Below are 22242 nucleotides of genomic sequence, written 5' to 3'. Positions count from 1 at the left end.
CCAGTGCAGTGGCCCCGATCGACCTGCAACAGAAACCGCTCCTGACCACACCAACCCGACTCCAGTGGCAACTTCGACCAGCTCGTCCTTCGATTTCGCACAATGCAGCCGGGGGTACATTTGTCATGGGTGTGTTGTGGCCAGACTTATTAAACGGCTTTTAAGCGCCGGTCGGGAAGATCCCCATTATGCGCGCAGAGTGTTTTCTATATATCTCCGCCGAGATTTATGCCCGAGCAAATAACTTCTGCGGTTGTATTTCGCAAATGATGCGGTATTTTCAGTATGAATAGGAGGAAGTTCCCATCTTTAGGGGCAGACAAAAAGGAAACCATTCCAAAATTTGTCTTTGGCCACTAATGACAAAGAGGCTTTTAAACTAAATGAACTGTATGCTTTTCAGTCGAGTTCAGCATTTGTATACTTTTGGCCAATACCAGATGAATCTATTTCATAGTTGAAAGGTAATCACAATTTTATTTTCATGTTAGTCATGTGTGTTCTCTGGGCTAAACAGATATTTATCGACAATGTATCTGTATATTGGTCGCAGCCATGTTTCCAACCATCTTCTCTTAAGATACTTTCAGAAAAGTATAGGATTTACATATTCCTTAGTCTACAGCTCAAGGGTATATTGGACATGTATTGAAGGATGTCAAAAAAAAAGGTTCAGGCATATCCAGTGACTTAATATCACAAAAAAAAGAAAGTAAAACATTTCTTGGTACACCTTTAGGTATGCATTGTATCTTTCATCTGGACTGTAAGTAGCGGGTATCTTATAGTCGGTAAGGCGTTTTGCCTGCTTGCTTCAGCAAACCAGCAAAGTATATTTAAAATTTACGAGGCCAGCTCACTAAATTCAGCAGAGCACCGTACCGCACCGATGGAGCAGAGCCCCAAATACAAATGGGACCCAAGCTGTTTATGTTTTTCGAACGTGTTTGGATGTCGGGGCAGTTACATTTGCACGCAGCTTGTCCATTTGTAATCCCCCAACTCCAACCCACGTTGCCCACGTTGTGAGCGAAAGTGGAATGTTGGCCAAATTAAGTTGTTGCCTTTGGTAAATTGTCAGTCTCCTGCGTAGACACATGTATGCGAAATGGGAAAAGAAGTGGAAAGTAATGTGTGAACCTGTGGAGATGGGTCGACTAAGCCGCTTTAAACTGGAGCCGGCAACCCAGAAAAGTGTTTCCTGCCAGATAACAAACAGCTGTAATTAGTAGGGACATCGGGTGGCCCACAAAGAGTGCTCTACGCATAATTAAACAGCAAATTAAGCATTATCAAGGGGCGCCCAGATACAAGCCTACACTGGAAAACGAAACGGATATGCCAATCCCCAAATGACGCGAATGGACTTGGCCCCATTCGGGTTAGTGTAAACTCGCCCAGAAGCAGGTTACGCACAAAGGACTCAATATTAATAATGGTTAATTGGCAACAAGTGATCGGGGTCGAGTGTTGCCTAGTGACCTTCGGGGACATTTCATCATCTTAATAGCGCCCAGCTTGGACTACCAGCAAATCTGTGACAATGCACGCGTGAACCTTGACAGCCCCACTCAAATTAGAAAGCCCCCGAGAGATGGGCGGGCGCTCGAATGTCCTTCGACCTAAGCGGCTTTCCCGCACCCCCTTTGCCACCTGTCACTGCAGTCTCGACCGTCAATAGCACTTAAGCAGACACATAAGCAGGCGGACTAGGGCAGCGGAGTTGGGGGCGACAGAGGGCTGGGGTCAGGGTTCAGGAGGTTGAGCTGCCCACAAGGCCTGGCCTTTGATGGAGTCTAGTGACTGGGCTTAGCTGTGTATTTGTGTTTGGCGATTGAGCAATAGTTTATAAGCTTTCAAAGGGGGTCGATCTAAGAGTTCTCGACAGACTTCAAAAGTTTGGATAGTTATAGTTAAATAGTTTTTATAGTTATAGTAGACAAAAGTAGCCAAACCATTCCAGAGTTATCTGGTATTTTTAAACAGCTGAGCTCTTCATCATCACACCATTTTATTTTATTGAAATAGAAAAAAGACATCCTCCTAAATTCTACGGACTTAGCACCCGATTCAAGAATGGGCCATTCAACCCTCATAATCGCAGCAATTAGTAATTACGTTGGTCCCGTCCCACCTTGCAACCTCGCCATGCCACCCCAGATTCGCACCTGTCCTGGCACTTATCCCTTTTAATTAGGCGCCACCAAAAGGCAAATTTTTCGAGCCCAAGGAGGCAGCCAAGTGGTAACGGCAGCTTCGAACCCCAACCTCCCGACCTTCCGCCCATTTCCCTATCTGTCTGTCTGTCTGTCTGACTGTCGGTTTGGCTTCCTTTGGCAGATGCTTCGACTGGCAGCTCAGTGCCCGATGCCTTCGGCTCATTTCTAATTTTCATTTTAATTATTGCGAGTATTATTCTGAAAATCAAGTGAGCGGCAACTTTGGCAATTGCCACACGCCCCCTCGGGCGGCGTCGAGGGGCGTGGCAGGAGACGTTGAGGCAGCTGTTGCCGTGCCCTGCTCCTTTCTTGCCCAACTTTGCCACCTGCCAGCAAGGCTTTTCCCTTCGGAGCTCGCTGGTGGTGTCTGCATGTTTCCGTATCTGTGTGTTATCATATTTCACGCCTATTAGCGTTTTAATTTAATTAACATTTATGGCGACAGTTTGAGCCGGTTGCACTGAAAATACGAGGTGTTTTAGAGGAGTTCAGAGAAGAAGGCCGTAAAGTGCAGTCGGGAAATTCCCCAGCGTCGAAACTTTAAGAAAAGCTTTAATCAGTTCAGCTGCATTGTTTGACTTTGAAGATAAGCCGACTGGGAACTTGGCGGCAACTTCATTGCGAGTCTGCCAGAGGAGCTCAAACGGAGCTATATTAGTTACCGATTCCGGAAATAATTTCACGTAACTATTTGCACGTAATGCCAGCCAGACAGCTGTGCCGATGCGAGAGTCGGATAGCCAGGATACCAGTCCATCCCCGTCCGCAGGACTAAATTTATTGAAGGTCCCGCCCGACATGGACATGGCCAAGGCAACTTGAGTTGGAAATTACATCCGCTTGTGTCGGCCAGACTCACTCGCAGCTACGGCCAAGAACTTTAAGGCGGAAAGTTGAAAACATTTCCGTTGCCTATTTGCCTCTAATAATGACATAATTAAATTCTCACGCCCAAGAGCACAGAAAGACACCGGGCATTTTACAATAACATTTTCAGTTCGTCACCATGGATATGACACACCAGTTCTCACCAGTTCGCACTGTTGTGGCTTAGCAAACCATCCAGTTCGACCTTAACAATCTGTCAATTGTCACGAAATGAGGGCCGTGGTTGCTTTGTATAGTGCTCATAACTTTTTAGCGAATTTACCATATTTGATAAGTGCAATCAATTAACTACTTAGAGATACACTTTTGGTTTTATAACTTTCAAGTTTTGTCTGCATGTCTTGCCTTGCTTGGTGCCCTAACCTGTGTATTTTTCCACCATAATAGTTATCCATTTTTCAACCGTACTGCGCCATAGGTCAGCACCGAAGATGGAAGGGCTTTGCCCGCAAAAACCCCCTATCTTGCCACGTTTTTCCGCATTTTGTTAACAACAAAGGCAGCGGCAGCAAATGAAGAGGCTGGGAGTCGGAAAGAAAGGAAAACATTGCAAAGGAAATCGAGGAGGGCATTGTGCGAGTCGACTGAAACTGCAGTATTTTACCTTGGACTGCAGGCAAGCATGAGAATTTAATGAGCAGCCTGCAGAAGCTTTGAAGTTGAAGTTGCATTGGCAGTGCAAAGTTTGAACTGTTTAAGGCTTAATCGCGTTATTGGCAGACTGCTCGATGGATACCGGTTTGAAATGGTCTGTTTTGGGCAATTATAAATTCACACAGGACCCATTTTATTGCCCAATAATTGCTGGGTAGTGCATTTAATTTCAAATTTAATAATTCCCACGACCAGGCCAGCTATTTTCAATTTGGCTATTTGTGGTCTTGTGCAAATTCAGTTTTGGTCAAATTGTTAGACATATTGCACATTTACACGCATTTGGCTCGGACTCTGGAGTTTCGGTTTCGGTTTCGCTTCGGGTTGGTTTGGTTTGCTTTGATGGCAAACAATGGCAGGCCATTTGTTGTTTGGGCCATTGAAATTTGATTTTGTGTTGAGTATGTTCAAGCTTGCATGCGTAATTGCCGGAGCCTACGGATTATGTGGTTAAGGCCAAGTAAATGTTTTTCAAAGCCATATAAATTAATATTTAACCGTATTCATCAATGCAATTGTAGGCACGAATGTATGGCTTCCTGGGCAGACAGAAGTCTATGCAGGATGCAATTATTTTATCTGTTTTTTGTTTGGAAAAACCCCCACTAAAAATAACATTAATTAGGAACTTTGTATTAATCGGATAGTTAATTTGGATTTTTTGTAAATTTTATGCGGATTTCCCATTAAACTCAAACCAGTATCGTCCGTCTTCCCCTTTTGCAAAGCTCTTATTTCTTTGTAAGTGAAAATCTTGTTTCCAATTAGCTACCCAATTATCACCTTTAATTAATTGAATCTACCGCCGCCTGCGGTCGTCCAATCACAATCGCACTGCGACTTCTGTCGACGCGACTTTTAGTCCTTTGCTGCTGCTCTCCCTCCGATTTCAATGCTAATCACTGGCGAAACTTTCGACTTCATTTATCCTCGGACTGTCCCACTCGTTCTCTTTCAATTAATTGTGGCAACCACTAAAGGCTATACCTTGCTAATTGGGATTATCCATTATCGGGCAATCGGCATTTGAATAATTAAAATGTCAAATCTAACTAGTTTGCCAATTGCCGGACTTTAAATTGGGTGCAGGGGCTGTTCGCAAAAGAAAACAATTTTTGGCTTTTTCAAATGCAAATTTCATTGCTCATACGACATGTGTTCCGTACGTTGCCGTACGTGATGCGTATGCCAGTGAGTGTGTGAGTTTCGGGCTCGATTTAAATTGATTTTTATTGTTGGAAGAAGATCCCTGACCAGTGTGGCATATTTATTTTTTCGATCGCTTGCAGCAATCGCTTGCATTTTTCCCATAGCAGAATATATGGAAAAACAAGCTAAGGAATATCTCGGCCAGATGTCAAATAGTTATTCAAACGTGACAGGCTCACTTATTATTCTCACTCGGTGCTGGCGCAAGGGATGATTTTAATTGATTTGGAGACCGGCCTTCTATACACACATATAAACTTGGAAAAACTGTCAATGTTTATTTTCTTTTTCCAATTTTTTTTGCATATGATTCTAGCTTGCTAATCACATATTTTTCGAGTCGCGCAATGCATATGAAATCGGACACACCTACACCTACTTCTCTCACTTTCACATTGCTAAGCTATTGCCTTGGTTATGAAAAACTTTGCTTATGCATAAATTTTCTACCAGCAAGCGGGGAAAATTGAAATGCTTAAAAGCGCATGAAAATGTTGTTACAAGTTTGAAGTTTTTGCTGGGTCCCTTTTTATGCGGAGCACAAACTTTAAATGCACGTTACAGTATGTAGGTGTGTGTGTGTGTGTGTCTGTGAGTGCGGTAAAGAGAGGCTTGGCTATTTGTTAAGAGAATTTCTATAAAATGTTCAAAGCTTTTGTTATGGAAACTTTCCCTGCGTGCCGGCACCCAAAAACTGCAAAAAAGTATTCCCGCAGGCCACTACAGGTGAAAACTTTCGTTTACATCAACTTAAATATTGTGTATATGTGTGTTTGCGATCATAATTTGTATTACTTAAGCCCATCCAAAGCCGAGTAGAAAGCCGCCCAAGAAGGCCACACATAGACGACCGCTGGTTGCACACGCCTTCCTGGCTTTATCCCCAAGTTCCTGAACGCGGTTAAGATTCACTGGCTCCAGGGATATTTCTCTGACCTCTAGCTGCCCCCGGGACTGATCCTGTTCCAGCTGTGAGAATGTCTTGAGCACATCCAGCTGGACCAGTCCCGCCTGCCATGCCAGCTCGAGCGCCAGAATGGTACCGCCAGCGGCCACGGCCATAATCTTACTCGCCTTGAGGAGCACGAAGCCGGTGAGAAAACCACCGGCAGCTCCCATCCCGATCTGGCTGTACGGCGACCTCTGGCTAAGGCTATTCATGGCTAGGATTGGGTATTAGAGCAGGTGCCCGATGTGCTGCGCTGATTCGACATACGTACTGCTCTTCACCACTGGTAAGTCACTCATTTCAGCTGTTTTTGCGTCTTCCTTCTCTACCTGATGCTGTGCTTTTACATTCAATTTGGGTGAGCTATGGTGAAAGGTTGCTCACAGCATGCCACAACTGTCGCTTTGATTTGCGCCCTTCTATGCGCTTCTCACACTCCCCAGCTGCGCTCAACTGGGCAAATGTCCGCCAGACCGTGAACGTCTAAGCCGACAAAAACATCAAAGTTCGAATGCGCCCATGAAAGATTGGGGTGGCATTACGTAAACGACGACCCTTACATTAAATGGCCTTAAATTTGGTGTAAAAGCACATTTTAAAAGTTTTTAATTAGTCATAAACTCTGGCAAATCATTCCTGCACACAATCTCAACCCACACATATTTACATTAAACTTTTCATGGTTACTCAGTAATGCGATAGTCACTTTTCACTAATTTATGATGGATTTAAGCAGGCGGAACAGTTTTAAATAATTTTTAAATATATTGCTTTTATCTCAGTACAAGAATTGAATAGCTACTTCATAACGTAAACTTTAAAATCGCTGTTAAATACTTATTTTTCAGTGATTCATTGCCTTGTCAGCTACCAGCTATTCAGCTGAAGGTATAGTTGGCTGAGTTCGAGTTTACAGTTCAATTGCCTGGGACCCCCGAAACGGCAACGGGCTTTAACGATTGAATGCGTTTTGGGGCTTAGTCTCACCAGTGCTCTTATTTAATTTATCGTTCAATTATGCGCCCAGCCACGCCCAATCCAAATAGCTGAGGCCCCAGGAGCTGTCGAGGTGTTTTTCGTTTATCGCTAGCCGAGAATCAAATTAACAATGAGCACGCAAATTGCCACAAATGACTGCGGAACTGGACTCGAGCGGAAAAGGGAATTCAACTATTTTCCGAGCGATTATCTAGGAGGAGTAATGCAGTCTTTAAGTGCTTTTGTGCAAACAATATCTCAGTCGGACAACGGCAGTAAACACCCTTGGGTGATTCTCTGCAAGCAACTAAAGTGTTGGAACATTTAAATTGACATTAATAGGAAAAGTAAAATGTGAAATCGTCTTGCCCAGAGGAAACGGAAAATAAAAACCACACATGAAATATAAATGAAACAGAATGCAACTTGACCATAAAATGTGAGCTCAACTGAGCGAAAAAAGGGCCAACACAAGCGGAGTAACCGAGTAACAATTTCAACATCAATGCGAAACGTGTTGGCCATGTGGTGTATTCTCTTACGGCGGTGAAGTTGGCACAAGAAATCCTGCTATTCGAAACTTTCTCCCCTTACCTTATTTTTTTCTCCGCAAGTCCTGATTTTATGTCCATTGTTTAATACAGGTGTTTGTCTAAGTACGTGAGCTGGTTAGGAAATGCTTTCGTTCGACTTGTTCCATTTTAAAATATTTGAATATTGTCATATACGACGAAAATGAAATATTTACTTAAAAACTTTAACTTTTTGGTTTTGATGATGTGACTATTGTTTAATTTCTGTGTAAAGTCCTATAATTACACCCTTTAAATTGTATCGATTGATGAATAACGTACAAATCCTTATTGAAAAGATACCTTTTCCTTGCACTGTAAGCGTCTTCTCTTGAAAAGTTTACTGTGGTTTTCCACTGCTTTATATTCGGTTTGCTCGCCTTTAGACAAAGCGGAATCAAACATAAGATTGTTATTGTACTTTATTATAATCATATTGCATTATAGCAGAAACAGAATTCGGAGTTCTTGCAAAATATTCAAGCTATTGCAAACTTCTCTTTTGCGAATCAATGTCGTATGAAGTTTTTTATCATATCTGGGAGAAACACTGAATTTCGCTGCACTCAGCTAACGAATGCATCATTGCAAGATGCAAATAGCAGGCGCAACAATACGTATACGCAATGCATATTTACCCAATTTAGAAGCCAAGTGCAGTGTGCGCTCTTCCCAACCATATGGTTAATGCGATGTGGAATACTGGTCCCGACTGGACCCCAGAAACTTTGGGTGCTTGGTTCAGGCCCTCTCGCCCGTTGACATGCTGTAAATTTGAAAACCGTCATCCAGTGGATAAAGTGTTGCATGTTGGCTCAAAGCAAACGAATTGCTCCTCCAGCCGCTCGTTGGCCGCTTTATTTGTGTGCGGGCTTGTACAACAAATTAACTGCGGTGGGCGGGGGCTGGGTGGAGCTGGGAGTTGGGTGTTGAGGGTTAGGTGGTCCACAGGATTGGCAACGTTGTTAGTTGCAGCTTGCGAGCGATGAACGCAGCTTTGTGGCTGCCACTGAGGAGGTCAGGGCTGCCTGGTCGACAGTTCGTTGCCGAGTTAAATGGTTTGTCTGTTTCGGAACATTAATTTAGATGCAGCAAGTTGATGCAAATAAGAGATACAATTGAGGTGCACACTTGAAATGGCTTAATATTTTTATGATAGGTTCGTCGAGAGGAGCATTTATTTACAAAACAAGAGAGTAAGTGACGTTGCATGTCAACTGATATACATGATATTAGACGCCCTCTTATCCCTCCTTTTGGCCTCATAGTCCCTATGAATAATCCCAGAAAATATCTGAAATTGTACACCAGTTACATATGCCGCAAAGAAATGTGAAAAGTCCTGCTCAGAAGTCTATGGCATATGGAAATGCATGCTCAAACGCATCGATGGCAAAACAGAAATTGTGGTTAACCCAAATGGTTAAAGGATGCTGTAGAGCTCGAAGCTACAGGCAAAATAAATAATTATCCAGATTGCGGTGCATGCGCACTTTGGAATGGAAAACCGCAGCAATACCACCGCTGTGCCGTAGGAGTATGAATTCGGCGACTAAATCAAATTTTATTTTAATTAGTGACGCCAGCCTGCGGCTCATTCGATGTGTGTTTGTGTCCTGTGGGATTGACTTAACTAGGCTTCTTGTGCAATTAGTCATTGGTCCTGAAGCCTTCGACTTAAATTTTGCCCAGAGAGCAGAGGTTCATCTTGGGCCGGCCTCCTATTCTATGGCGTCCCCTTTGTGCCTCGTGAATTATGCAAAGTGGCAGCCAGAGCTGGGGAACTATTTCCATTTCGGGTGATCCTGCCCTTTGCTCAAATGGTTTATATGAGGTTCGTGCTGACTGAGTCCTTTTGGGTCAAATTAGTGGGACACGCACCACAGCTTAATGCTGGTAGAAGGTCTCGCAACAATGTCTCACATTTTGCATAAATGCATGGGACAACCGACTTTACTTTCTTTCGGTTGCCGATTTTTTTATGCATTTACTACGTGACTCTCCTTGGAGAGCTTCACAATTTGCTTACCTTTCCCTGGCCAAGTGTTTAATAAATAAATTACCAAAGGCGAGAAAGGTTCTCGAGGCATAATTGCACCGTTCGGAGTGAAGGTGATAAAAACAAGTTTCTCATTCAATTTGCAAAGCCTTTGAAAATGCCAGAGCGCAACGTTGACAACTTCTATTGTGAATTCACAAGCATCGTCTTATCCCTGACAAATAACTTTGCGTCCTAAAATAATAATTTAGGTAGAACCATTTAGAGTACGGCACTGCATTGTCAACAAATAAACCAATAAATTATTTGACCCATAAATTAGTTTTCATTCAACAGCTGAGTTTTCTCATCAAAGTGGAGGTGTAATCAATTTTGTCAAAACATTCGCAAATTTGGTCTTCCCAGCTGGATTCATTCTAGCACTGAGCCTGCGGTTCTGATGCCCAAGAATATTTCATTTCACTGATTGTGGCCAACTGGCGAGGTGGAACAGGCAGTCAGAGATGCCTGCAGTTGGCATAACGACGCCCCTTAATTAGCAGAAAATATGCGCAAATCGAAAACCAAGGAAAATGGAAAAACTGGCTAATTGGAGAATTTCCGTGATGTTTCCCTTGTTTTCCAAACCCAACTTCAAAAGTCTCTGTTTTCGAGAGATCTGGGAAAAAACTGTCGTCCTCGGATTAACATTTGATTAATGCGTGGAGTCATGGCGATGGGCCATGATGACTCGGGTCATGTTTGGACCAGTGATGCATTTGAATGCAGCTCACTGCCTGCTGCGTACTATTAACACCCCACTAACAGCTAACTGCGGCTCATCCCCATTTCCATCATCATCCCCATGCCCATGCCCATCCCCATCCTCGTTCCGGATTCGTTCATCCTAGTCCGCCCCGAAGGCATACCATTTTTGGGGCCTTTCTCGGTGGCGCTGTCTTTAGTGTAACACATGTCGCCACTTAATGCGTTGAGTGCATACAGAATGAGACGAAATGGAAAATTCCAGCTTGGAACGGGCGTCGTGGGGCGTGAAATATGGCAACAAAGCGCCAGCTGGCAAAATGCAATACGAAGGAGGCGCCTAAGTTGTCGCATCGCACATTTCCACAGCTGACAGTCTGAGTCTCGAGATGAAGCCCCCCTTTTTCGCCAGCTATCCATTTTCAAATTGATGGCATTTTAATCGGCTGCGATACAGAGGCGACTGCGAATTTGTATAACTTTAAGGCTGCCGATGGATGGTTGGATACGTTCCATTTAATTAACTGTTCGGTCAACTACTCGCAATTCATTTCACTCTTTGGACTCTTTGACTGAACTCGTAATGTTTGTCTTACTCTGATTTCGCAGCTTTGGACTCGATAATTAAGAGGCCAAATTGATTAATTGCTGGTCGGCTGGCCGCCTTTTGGTTGCAGAATGAGTGGATGAACTGAAGCGGCGACTCGCCGTCTGCTCGCAATTAATAAAGGGGTGACAAAATCAGTGGTAATTGCTGTCCATCCAATCAATGCGATCGATTGTCCTGCATGTCCTGCTGTCCGGCTAAAGTGCTCAACTGCAGCTGCAGTTAAGTCGTGATGTGTGAAACTAAGTATTAATTATAAAATGCAGCCTTTATAATAGATAGATAGAAGGTGTTGAAATTACTGTTGTAGCGTTTCGAAAAGAGATTGTGGTACGGGCTCATTTGATTCGAAGTAAAAGTGCTTTTATTCCGTTGATTTCTGCCCCTGTTCATTCATCATCATCAAGGATCTGCCCGTCTAGCTGTCAGCACGCAGAGCCATTGCAAATTCAATTATTCGAAATACAGACCAGCCAGACACATTAAACACTGGTGGCCTTTATAAATTGCAGTGAACTCGAATTTAGAATTGTCAGGTCAACCAGCGGGGATATTTGAGGGCGCCCGATGGGGCCCAGGCATCAGGAAATTAGAAACGCATGCCACTTGGTGACCAGGACATAGGGGCAAGGGCCCCAAGAGGGACTGCAACAATGAAATCCAGAGCCCAAATGCAAGGGTATCGTTGCATTTCCTGAGCGACGAGTTATAGGGTTGAGGGCTGAGCTGTTAAACGAAACCCATGGCAGCATTGTTTGTGTTGGCCAACACGTTTGGCTCCCATTTCCGTTTATGAATTGCACCACACGATGGACAGTTTGGGATAACATCTGGTCGGCCGTTAAGCATTTAAGTCTACGAGAGGAAAGTGGCCTTTAAAGGCCAGTAGGAGTACGAGCATCATCCAGAGTTGAAGACGCTCCGCATGGAATTCAATTACGAAGAAGGCTCACAGTTCGACATCGACTGGGATGCCAGAGAGGCACTCGTGTATATTCATAAAACGAATTGGTTTATGGCCCAGCCTCCAAAAGTCGAAGGAATCTGCGACATGGAGCAACGCCCCAACCGGCGACGAGTGCAGTCGACAACAGAAGTCGAAGGCTCTCCACATGTCGTCCCGTTCGCCAGACTGGGGTCCTGCCAAAAACATGGAAAAACGAAACGAATCGAATACAAACGCAACGCAACGAAACCCGGCAATATGTTTATGGCCAAAGTTCAAAGACTTTTGTTTGTCTTTTGATGGGGTGCAAATTGAAATTGAATTTGGCCGGGTTAAGCGCGAAGCCCCCACCACCCCAACCATCTAACCCACCCAGCTGTGCCATAAAACTAGTGGGTGGTGGTTGGGCCTGCTCCCTCGCTTAGTGCCATCGCAAAAAAGCAAACATTTGCAGGAAGCGCGCCCGAAATATTTCTGCCACATAAATCATAACAATGGCCATATTGTATATGTAAAACTGCATGTTACAGCGGCAACTGCAGCTGCATGCCGCTTCAGTTCGAGTGTGTGTGTGTATGTGCTACCACAAGCAAACAAAATTCAAAATCAAATGCAATATAAATCTGCCCCAAGCTCTCGGAGAATTCGCGTCATATGACTTGGGACACATTTTCAAAACGGCAGATAACTGGAATTGACCCAAAAGAAGAGTGAATTAAGGATCGTATTGAAAACAAGGTAACATCGTTGGCTTACAAACTCGAAACTAATGCGAGAAAATTTATTCGATTTTTTCTCTCCTTCAAATCTTTTAAATGAAGTTGAAGAAATAAAAATTGCTAAAAGCTGTATAGAGATATCTGGAATTGTATTTATTTATTAAGTCCCCATTCAATTTTCATATAACTTCACTTACAGCGAGCTTTTCCTATATTTTTGTGAACACTGCATAACTGCACTTTGAAGCCCAGTGTAGTATTCCATTTCATTGTGTGGGAACTTTTTTGGCTTAAAAAAAAGTTTGCCTTACTTCACCGCAGTCCCCGACCGTCCGAAGCAACTCTTGTAATAAATTGTCAATTTTTGAAATGTTTGCAATGTAGGCGAGGGCAATTTTATGGCCATTTCGGAGCTGATTTAATGCGCTAAGCGAACAGGATTAGCCGGAGTCGTAAATCTGACGTTAGATGGGGCGTTATGGTGGCAAACGTGCCGGAATCCCATGCCCCATGCCCGTCCAGCCGACACTCAAAGCGGCCTTTTTCATAATTAAGTGGCGCATTGTTGCAGCCCGGGGGCCAGGATGCGTTCTCGTGTAGCATCATTAAGACACGTGGGCGGATCATCTTCCTAACAGGCACTTGAACATCACACGGCAAGCAGAAAGTGCAATTTGCGTTGACAACATAAACAGCCAGGGGCTGTAGGTAGGGGATTTTAGAGGTGGTTGCGAAGTGGGCTGTGTCCTGGCAGGATGTTGCAACAGCAGCGACTCGAGTGTAAGCAGCGCCAAGGATAAGCCGCAGGAATAATGCTCAACATGCATAGAGTGCTGAAACGAGGGGCAACGAGGCTTCAGTATACGCTCTGTTACCCACTTGGCCCGCGGGCCCAAGCGATTTTCTTAGCCGCTTTCCGACGATGAGCCCAAGGATGAGGATGAGGATGAGCATGATAATGGGGATGGGGATGGGGCACGGAATGGGAATGAGGCTGAAGAGGCCTGCATACGCTTAGTGCAAGGCCAAGTGGAAACTATCCAAGCAGATTTCTTTCCGCCCGAAGGACACAACGAATGCCATTATAAATGTCGCAAAGTTAAGCAGCAAATGCATGAAAGTCAAGTGGCGGTTTATTATTTCTACCCTCATCCTGTGTCCTTAGCACCCTTCCCCGCTAACCCAGCACAATTAGAAAAGCCCGAAAGCGTACTCCACGCTGTCCCTGACTGCTTCATATTTCATAGCGAAATGCAAAAACGGAAGAGCCCGGCACACGACAAAAACTGCACCAAGTGGCTGGCACAACAGGGCAACTGTGACAAAACACAGCAAAGGACATGTGTAAAAGAGCACTTCCAGGACTAGCAGACTGTCAGTGGCCAGGGCGCTGCAAAGTAACAAGCAACTGGGGAAAGGCATTGAGAAATGGAGCCACAAAAACCACGAAAGGAAGCATTAACAATCAGTGATTTCAAATCCAACACCGGCATGCTTTTTGCAGACAGACGTAAGGAGTTTCCTGTCAATTCCACTAATTATGGAGAATATAATGACATAGGGACGGAGTAAATGAAATAAACACCAACTTTTCTTTGTCACTAGAATATTCCTTATTTCACATATATGCTTAACATCAATTGTATTGTAAAAGGGTAAAGCAAACCGCTCGGCTAGAATGTGGCAAACCATGAGCGTTTCCTTGTTTTGAATTTAGGTAAGGATATTACGTGGTAAGGAATTCATTAAGGATTACATGCCCATTCCGCCCATGCCCATACCGCCGAGAGCTCCTAATCCGGCTGCCGCTCCAGCAGCGGCGGCCTCCTCCAACGGCAACTCCGTAACTACAGCCTCGGCAGTGGTCAGAAGAGAGGCGACTCCGGCTGCGTCCGAGATGGCGGTGCGCACCACCTTGGTGGGATCGATAATACCGCGTTCGATCATGTTGCCATACTCGCCCTTCAGGGCATCGTAGCCATAGTCACCGTCGAGGATCTCCACCTTGGCCACCACCATTGCACCATCTACGCCAGCATTCTTGGCAATCGTGAGACAGGGCATGCGCAGCGCACGTCGGATGATCTCGATGCCCATGTTTTGATCCTCGTTGGCGCCTTTCAAATCGTTCAGTTTCTGGATGCAACGCAGCAGGGCGGTGCCGCCCCCGGGCACGATTCCCTCCTCCACGGCAGCACGGGTGGCATTCAGGGCATCGATGACTCGATCCTTCTTCTCGCTAACCTCCACGTCACTGGAACCGCCCACTCGCAGCAAGGCGACACCGGAGGAGAGGCGGGCCAAGCGCTCTTGCATCTTCTCCTTCTCGTAGGAGGAAGTCGACTCCTTGATGGCCTCGCGCAGACCCTCGACCCTTTTCTCCACCTCTGCCTTCTGTCCCTTGCCCTTGAGCAGCATTGTGTCGTCTTTCGAGACTACTACCTCGCCTACACGTCCAAAGTCGCTCATCTTGATATCCTCGAGCCGTACCATATTGGCTTCGTCTCCAAACACGATTCCACCGGTGGCCACGGCCATGTCCATCAGATTCTCCTTGCGATTGTCACCAAAACCGGGTGCCTTCACCGCGCACACTTGGAGGCCCACCTTTAGGCGGTTCACCACCAGAGTGCTGAGTGCCTCCGCCTCCAAGTCCTCAGCGATAATGACCAAGGGCTTGCGCTGAGCGTTGGCCAACTCCAGGGCAGGCACGATGCTAGGTGCCGACTTGATTTTCTTCTCGCAAAAGAGGAGAAGCGCGTCCTGGAACTCCACCTTTGCTCCCTTGGAGGTGTTAATAAAGTAAGGCGAAATGTAACCACGGTCAAATTTCATGCCCTCGATCACCTCCAGTTCGTCGCAAAGGGTCTTGCCATCCTTGACAGTGATAACGCCGTCTCGACCCACCTTCTTGATGGCCTCGCTGATGAGGTTTCCCACCGACTTGTCGCCGTTCGCAGAGATCGTCGCCACCTGGCAGATCTCCTCGGGCGTGTTAACTGGCCGGGACAACCGACGAAGGTTGTCCTTGACCGTCTCGATGGCTAGCATAACTCCGCGGCGGATCTCCACCGGACTGGCACCCCGTGAAATCTTCTCGAATCCCTCCTTGGCAATGGCGCGGGCCAGAACGGTGGCCGTGGTGGTGCCATCACCTGCCTCCTCGTTCGTGTTGTTCGCCACATCCTGCACCAGTTTGGCGCCGATATTCTGGAACTTGTCCTTGAGGGCAATCGACTTGGCCACCGTCACGCCGTCCTTGGTAATCTTTGGCGATCCCCAGCTCTGCTCGATGATCACGTTGCGTCCCTTTGGTCCCATGGTCACGGCCACGGCATCCGCCAGCACGTCCACTCCCTGCAGCATCATGGCCCTCACCTCCGGCCCGAACCTAACATCCTTTGCATAGTTACGGGCCCACAGGACGTGACTGATCTTTGCAGTACGCTGCAATGTGTTGGTGTAACGGAACATGCGCATCATGTTGACCTGTGGGAGGATTGGAAAACTGGGTTAACTGGAATGAAGGCGGTGCGTTAATCCCACTCACTGATATTTGCCTATGAATCGGAAAACGATGTTGAAGCTAGAGCGGTCAAATGTAATATGGAGAGCTGAAATGCCAAGTGCTGATGACAAGTTGATCCACAGGTTTACAGCCTGCTGTGTTTTTTCAAAATAATCTAAAATGAATAAAAAAATTCAATATTTTCCTATCCACATTTAGTTTAGCAGTGAATCTGAAAAGTATGATCAATTTATTTTCTGACAGAGCGTATCCTAGTTCTTAGACATTGAATTAGGGCACTACCATGCGATACTATTGAAATGAGTATGGCAGACCATGCCCAACCCTTCACGTCAACTCTGCCCATATCCAGTGAACACTTACCTGGTCGACAATTTGTAACCGAAAAGGGAAAACCATTTAAATAGTCGTAAAAATGTGCGACGACAGCGACCGAAATACAATAAAAGCCAAAGTGAAATGACTTTCCCCCTTACCAGAGACCCCGATTCACCCCCGAAATTCAAGAAACATAAGCTCTTCGCTGGAGTATCGTTCGCTAGTCGCTGTCAGCTGCGCTTACAAGCGTCGGAAAATTGAAAACTGTTAAGGCAACGTAAGGCGAGCCTTGCAGCTAAGGACGAACAGGATCGTGAGGGGGGGGGGGGCGGAGGACCAGAGATTGAAGACAACTGGCGGTGCTTGTTCATGAAAATTTAAATTGCAAAATGGGCTCTATAGGTGGGCGGTTACATCCCCATCCATTCGCTAATATTTGTGTTTTAATTACCTGGAAAAGTGTCAGAGCCTGGAGTTCAGAGCAAATTTGCTATCAGCCTGCGACAACACATGGCGGAATTCGATTATTTTCAGCTCTCATTCTTATATGTCTCATGCTGGACAGAATTAAAATACAACCGAAGAACATGATGCCAATGTCCAGAAGATTTACATTATTTAACGCCATATGTTCATAAAATGCCAAGTATTCGTATAAGTGTTCCCAAAATAAAATTAATCTTCGATTCCCTATATTCGAAGTATAAATCATTTATAATTTACTTAGCTGCAGAGATTCTGATTGCAGCCAATGGGGAGTATATTCAATTAAATACGCGATGTGAATGAGAACCGTATCGATTATCTAATGGAGCCCACCCAAGCACACCCTTGGCGAAACTGATGCATGTGATTTAATTACAACAGCCGCCTAAAATTAGCAGACATTAATATTACAAGAGAACACTGACCTATTAACGCGACCGAGGAAAGTGGGAAAGCGGGAAATTGGACTGGGCCAAGACGAGGCCACGCATCATTAGGAAAATGGCAACGAAATTAAAGAAAATTAGCAGCTGACTGGAGACGGCAAATGAGGCACATTTATTCGAATGTAATCCATTATGAAATCGCATAATGAAGAGATTAGCACACGCATTTGGAGCGCAATTAATAAATGACCCGAAAAAAGGCAAAGGACACAGGCTGGGTTGGTAAACTGACCTCTGTCAGTCCATTTGCGTGTTGAGCCCGCAAAGAAATCCAATAAATTAGGCAAACGGTAATCATTTGTTTCGTTTCGTTCATATATACATATATACAATATATACGTATCAGTATGTGACGCTGACAAATAAATCAGGTGGAGTTCCATGCTCCATTGATAATTACATTGTCCGAGGAAACTTAATGGGACAATAACTCCGAGCATAATAGCTGCGAAACAGCTGGCTGCTTATTAAGCCGTTGATGCTCGGCTTTTGTGTCAACTCTTCCTAACAATGTTCTCTTAAAAGTCTTTGCACTTCAATTAACTTGTCTTTTTGAATTCGACCCAGCCAAGGACCTACCCAGCCGCGATTTTCCCTTTTGCCCTCGCGACCCCTCTAATCGATAATTAACCACAAAAACTTGGCACGCAACAGGAAGGCGGACGGATGGGGGCGGTAAATGGATCGAAAGGGGCACTGAGCCTAAGTATAAAGAGGGTAATGGCACGGCACAAAGTTTAATTAAGACAAGAAAGGAACCTTTAGTCGGGAATCTCGACAGCATAATACTCATTACTGCTAAAAAATGATTTCATACTTCATGTTTCAACCTTTATCAAATCAAGAATGTCTTATATTCAATTCAGCCTTATCGGAAAAATTTTTGATAAAAATGCAAACAGCTGAATAAATTGAATCCGTTTGCACATTTTTGCCGGATGACCAAATACTCCCTTGCTGTACGGTAAAAAACATGCTGCTGCTGGCTTTCTTAACTTAAAGTGATGGTCAAAATCTTGCTGAAGTTGAAAGGAAGATTTTAAGGAGATTTTCTTGAAAAGTTTATTAGTGTATTAGTCCCCCACAAAAAAAGGGTGAAAGGAAAAGTATTATTTATAGAAAGGTTCAAATAAAAAGTAATGCTTAAGGGCAAGTAAGCCGGGAACGCTCAAAGCAACAAATAAAACAATAACTCTTGAGCTTATATTAAACAGAGTGTTTAAATTCGTTATAAACTAATTTCAAATACATGTAATATATCTGGTGATATGATATTAAGTTCACCTTATGGCTGAATCGAAATGGCTAAACCATTCTAGAACAGACAGGGAACTGAAGCCCTTCTCCTGATGCAATTGCATGGCTGTTTGGTGTGGTCAGGGATGCAGCCTTTCTGGCTAGCCGCACATTCCCTCCAGGTTCCACGGCCTTTTGCAGTTGGCTGCACACTTTGATTAGCCGAAACGGCTGGTTTTTAACACTCAGCCCCTGACCGTGAAACAACCCAGCTATCCAAACACACCATCATACCAAGCCCCACGGGTTCCACCGTCCGCTGTCTGGCTTGCTCACATGAGCCGGAAGCGCATTATAAAGGGCATTTCCGGTATTTAGGTTAGGTCGCTTGACTGGGGTCGTACCGTGCATTGTATTATTAGTTCGGCGAATTCGCCGCGTTGGCTTCCAGGGAAGTCAGGTGGAAAAGGTCACACTGGGTTAAACATGGCGTGTGTGACGGCTTTTGGCATAAGAAATGTACCGAAGGGGATAACAACTTTCCACTTTATTCCCTTGGAAAACAGGGGAAAAGTTACGCAATCAAAAATTATGCTGTCTGAGTGAATGAAAAACAAGTCCAGACTCGTGGATGCAGTGCGTTTCAAGGCAATCATAAGTCCGACACATCCCCAAAAACTTTTGTTCGATCGAAAAGTTTTGTCTTAACGCAGTCATCGCTTGCCGCCAAATTTGAAAAAAAAAAAAATGAATTGGGGAAAGCGAAGTTTGAACTGTCCAAAAAGTGTTTCGGGATAAGCGCAAACTTTCGCTCACAAACGATTTTTGATGGTCATTTTAATAAATTGAAAACTGGCGGAAGGGATGAAGGTCCACAATCGATGGCGGGACTCGACAGACGACTCCCACTGCCACTTTTGGTCCTTCCCGCCTGAACAGGCTCATAAAATCTGTTTACAGGCTTATAAATAAGCGAGTCGATTTGTTTTTCTTATAAAACTTTGGCTTCCTCTTCCTATATTGCCCTCAACTCGCCTGCCATCTAAGGACATAACTTATGCATGTCAAGGACCTGGAAACTAAACAAATCTCGGATCAGCCAGAATGTCTTGCTCATGGCCAAAAGTTTTTAACATTTTTATTGAGTTTGCTTTGTAATTTAAATTGTTTGTCCTCAACTTGTTGACGTGGCAGAGGACGACGCCTAACCAATTCGGGATCGAAAGGCTAAGCACGGTGCGGAGTAAAGAGATTTCCTACTGCCACATGACAGCATAAACCAATGGCATTTTATCTCTCCCAGTGACTTTCAATCAATCGCATCAGAGTTCATTGTAGCGTCTAACAAATTGTTGTCTGCCTGGTCGCCCTTTTCCCCACATGTTCATATGTATGTATGCACATTCCCATAGAGGCGATGGAATAATCGAAGCTTTATCATATCCGTCAGCGGCAGCCACGAAATGGGCAAAATGGGCAAAACAGGAATACATCGGTATGCTGGGCCAGCTGGGAACTGGATTTTTTTTTATTTACATATAGAGGAGGAGGAAAAGCGGTAGAAGTGCCACAAAGCATGCTCTTATTTTTTGCACAATTGCAAACATCATCGATGACGCTTTGCCACGGGGCGTATACGTTATGTAACAGTGCACCGATTGCTTGACTTTGTGCAGTAAACCATGGGTTACCCTAAATCTTGCATTGAAAGCAAATTAAGAAGGGAAAAATAAGCAAATCTATATTTCGTTATATAAGTTTAAAAAGATATTTTTAAGAAGGGTAACTTGGAAAAACAAAACTGAGTTGGAATTTAGGCGAATAGATTAGAACTCTGCCCATCTCGCATGTAAGTACTCGTGTGCCTCTGCACTCCCGAAAGAACCACAAGTCCCACTTGCTTCATTCAGATAAAAAAATGTCCTTACAATTGTCTTCCTAGAACAGGCTGCACGTGTGCGTCGTGTTTGTGCAAGAGGAATAACAACATAATTCATTTTGTCACTTGTATTTTCTCGTTATTAAATTGTTTTCTGAGCCACCGCCCACCGCAAGTCGGTTGCCCTTTGCTCTCGTCCCTACTTTTCGGTAGCTTTTGGTTCACTCGGAGCTGGCAGTTGAAATTTATGCAAATTATAATACGCAAATACCCAAGTTATGTGTACTCGGAGACACAATAAACAAGATATGTGTGCCATGTTGCTGTGTGCAAAAACAAAGACGTACTGCAGCGCTCAGCCAGTGCCGAGTTCGGCGGAGTGGTGGTGCGAGATCCTGGGATCCTTGGTCCTGGCATAATTGCGAAAGCGGCTAGAGTGCAGAGTGGGTGCTGGAAGGCAATGTGTCTGACACAATTGAAACAATTGCACTTTCGGCTGCCTTCTTCTCACTTCATTCCCGGTGCATTCTTTTCCTTGTGCCACAGAAGGCACGGCATGAAATGCCTTTTCCGACCGAAGCCGGTAATTATAGAGTACACTGCAGCTTTCTTTTATTGTCTGAACCAAGGGAAGTGATGTTGAAACTCAGAAATCCTTTTTACCCCTTAGCTCGCCTGAAGCATACGCCATTTCCTTGTCTTGTCTTGTTAGTGGAAAATATGGGACTTGCGATATTGAATTCAATCGACTTTTCTTTCAGTGTGCCTGAGAAGCCGACATTGGACAACTGGCAACAAGTTCTGTCTGCGCCTAAGCCGTTTTCGTTTCGGAGTTCTTGCTATTCAATAATCCATTGGCTGGATGCCAAACAGTTGGCAACTCGGAAGCCATTGCAACGATTATGAATAATTTACTCTGGCGCTTACTCTCTTAGTCGCAATTTTATATTGCATTTTCCCCAATTTTTTTTGCTGCTGGTAGTGCAGTATAAAAATGCATAAATTGAAAATTAAACTTTATGGAGCTAATTGAAGGCTGGCAATTTCGGAAACTGTTGGGTCAGCTGGAATTGATAGATGGTCGGTTCGGGATGGATTTTTTGGACTGAGTTTAAGAGTGGAAATTTTCAAATGAAATTCAATTTGACTTTTTGCTTCCATTAAATGAAAAAGGAGAGACTGGAGCAGCAGGACCCACAAATGCATCAGGGAAAATAGACTGTGGGTGTTGATTCAATTGTAGTAAACTTTTCCATTAAATGATTTCTGCCACTGAAATTTCGGGGCAAATTAAAGCATTTGCCCCACACCCAACTCTAGGTCAATTAACATTGATGGAAAACTGGGAAAGCTGGAAAAGCTGGGTACAATGCTATGGGAATGAAAGTCAATAAAATGTACAGCGATTGCAAATGTTGGGACTTCAATCAATGTGTCGATATTAAACTGGGGAGGTATATAACAATTTTTCGATGTAAATCTTCCTGTAAAAGGAAGGGAACCCTGTTCTTGGCCAAACTTTTACCTTACTTGTTATAAAGTCTTATTTACCTTACCTTTAGTTGGTCTCTAAAATATTCAGTTCCTTTCTTTTCATTAAAAAAATTTCAGCCTTTTAAAAATCAAACTCACTACTAATAATTACTGCTTGTGTTTTGTACGAAGTGTGATATTTCAGGCATTGACTGCTTTGGTTTAGACAAATAATTCAGAGGCAAATTTAAATTAAACTTATGTTTCATATTTTCCTGCTAAATTTCTTAGTTTTATTAAACTTTATTGAATAGGATCGAAATATTATTTGCACCTGTAGGCGTGTAAAAATTTTCTTTCTGAGCATCAGGAGACCGGAAGAAGTTTTCAC

At 44.3% G+C, this 22242-nt stretch overlaps 2 protein-coding genes across 6 annotated transcripts; both read right to left on the bottom strand.

Moving 5' to 3' along the window:
* Nucleotides 1-5416: 5416 nt before the first annotated feature.
* CG12511 (uncharacterized protein) lies at nucleotides 5417-6334 on the bottom strand. 3 transcript variants are annotated; one of them, NM_001258970.2, is made up of 2 exons: nucleotides 6187-6334; nucleotides 5693-6133 (listed from the first exon to the last, which is right to left on the bottom strand). In NM_001258970.2, exon 2 carries the CDS (start codon nucleotides 6129-6131, stop codon nucleotides 5766-5768), a length of 366 nt encoding a protein of 121 aa, NP_001245899.1. In that variant the 5' UTR covers nucleotides 6132-6133; nucleotides 6187-6334; the 3' UTR covers nucleotides 5693-5765. The 3 variants fall into 3 exon arrangements, with proteins under 3 accessions (NP_001285633.1, NP_001245899.1, NP_608949.2); NM_135105.3 differs by having other exon boundaries at nucleotides 6191-6334; NM_001298704.1 differs by having other exon boundaries at nucleotides 5417-6334.
* Nucleotides 6335-14077: 7743 nt separating this feature from the next.
* Hsp60C (Heat shock protein 60C) lies at nucleotides 14078-22067 on the bottom strand. 3 transcript variants are annotated; one of them, NM_164654.2, is made up of 3 exons: nucleotides 21935-22067; nucleotides 16035-16167; nucleotides 14078-15973 (listed from the first exon to the last, which is right to left on the bottom strand). In NM_164654.2, exon 3 carries the CDS (start codon nucleotides 15965-15967, stop codon nucleotides 14237-14239), a length of 1731 nt encoding a protein of 576 aa, NP_723104.2. In that variant the 5' UTR covers nucleotides 15968-15973; nucleotides 16035-16167; nucleotides 21935-22067; the 3' UTR covers nucleotides 14078-14236. The 3 variants fall into 3 exon arrangements, with proteins under 3 accessions (NP_723104.2, NP_608948.2, NP_723105.2); NM_135104.5 differs by having other exon boundaries at nucleotides 16035-16098; NM_164655.3 differs by lacking the exon at nucleotides 16035-16167.
* Nucleotides 22068-22242: the final 175 nt, after the last annotated feature.

Source organism: Drosophila melanogaster, chromosome 2L (genome assembly GCF_000001215.4).
Source record: "Drosophila melanogaster chromosome 2L".
Classification (NCBI taxonomy): Eukaryota; Metazoa; Arthropoda; class Insecta; order Diptera; family Drosophilidae; genus Drosophila; species Drosophila melanogaster.
This window is presented reverse-complemented; position numbering and strand designations above follow the sequence as displayed.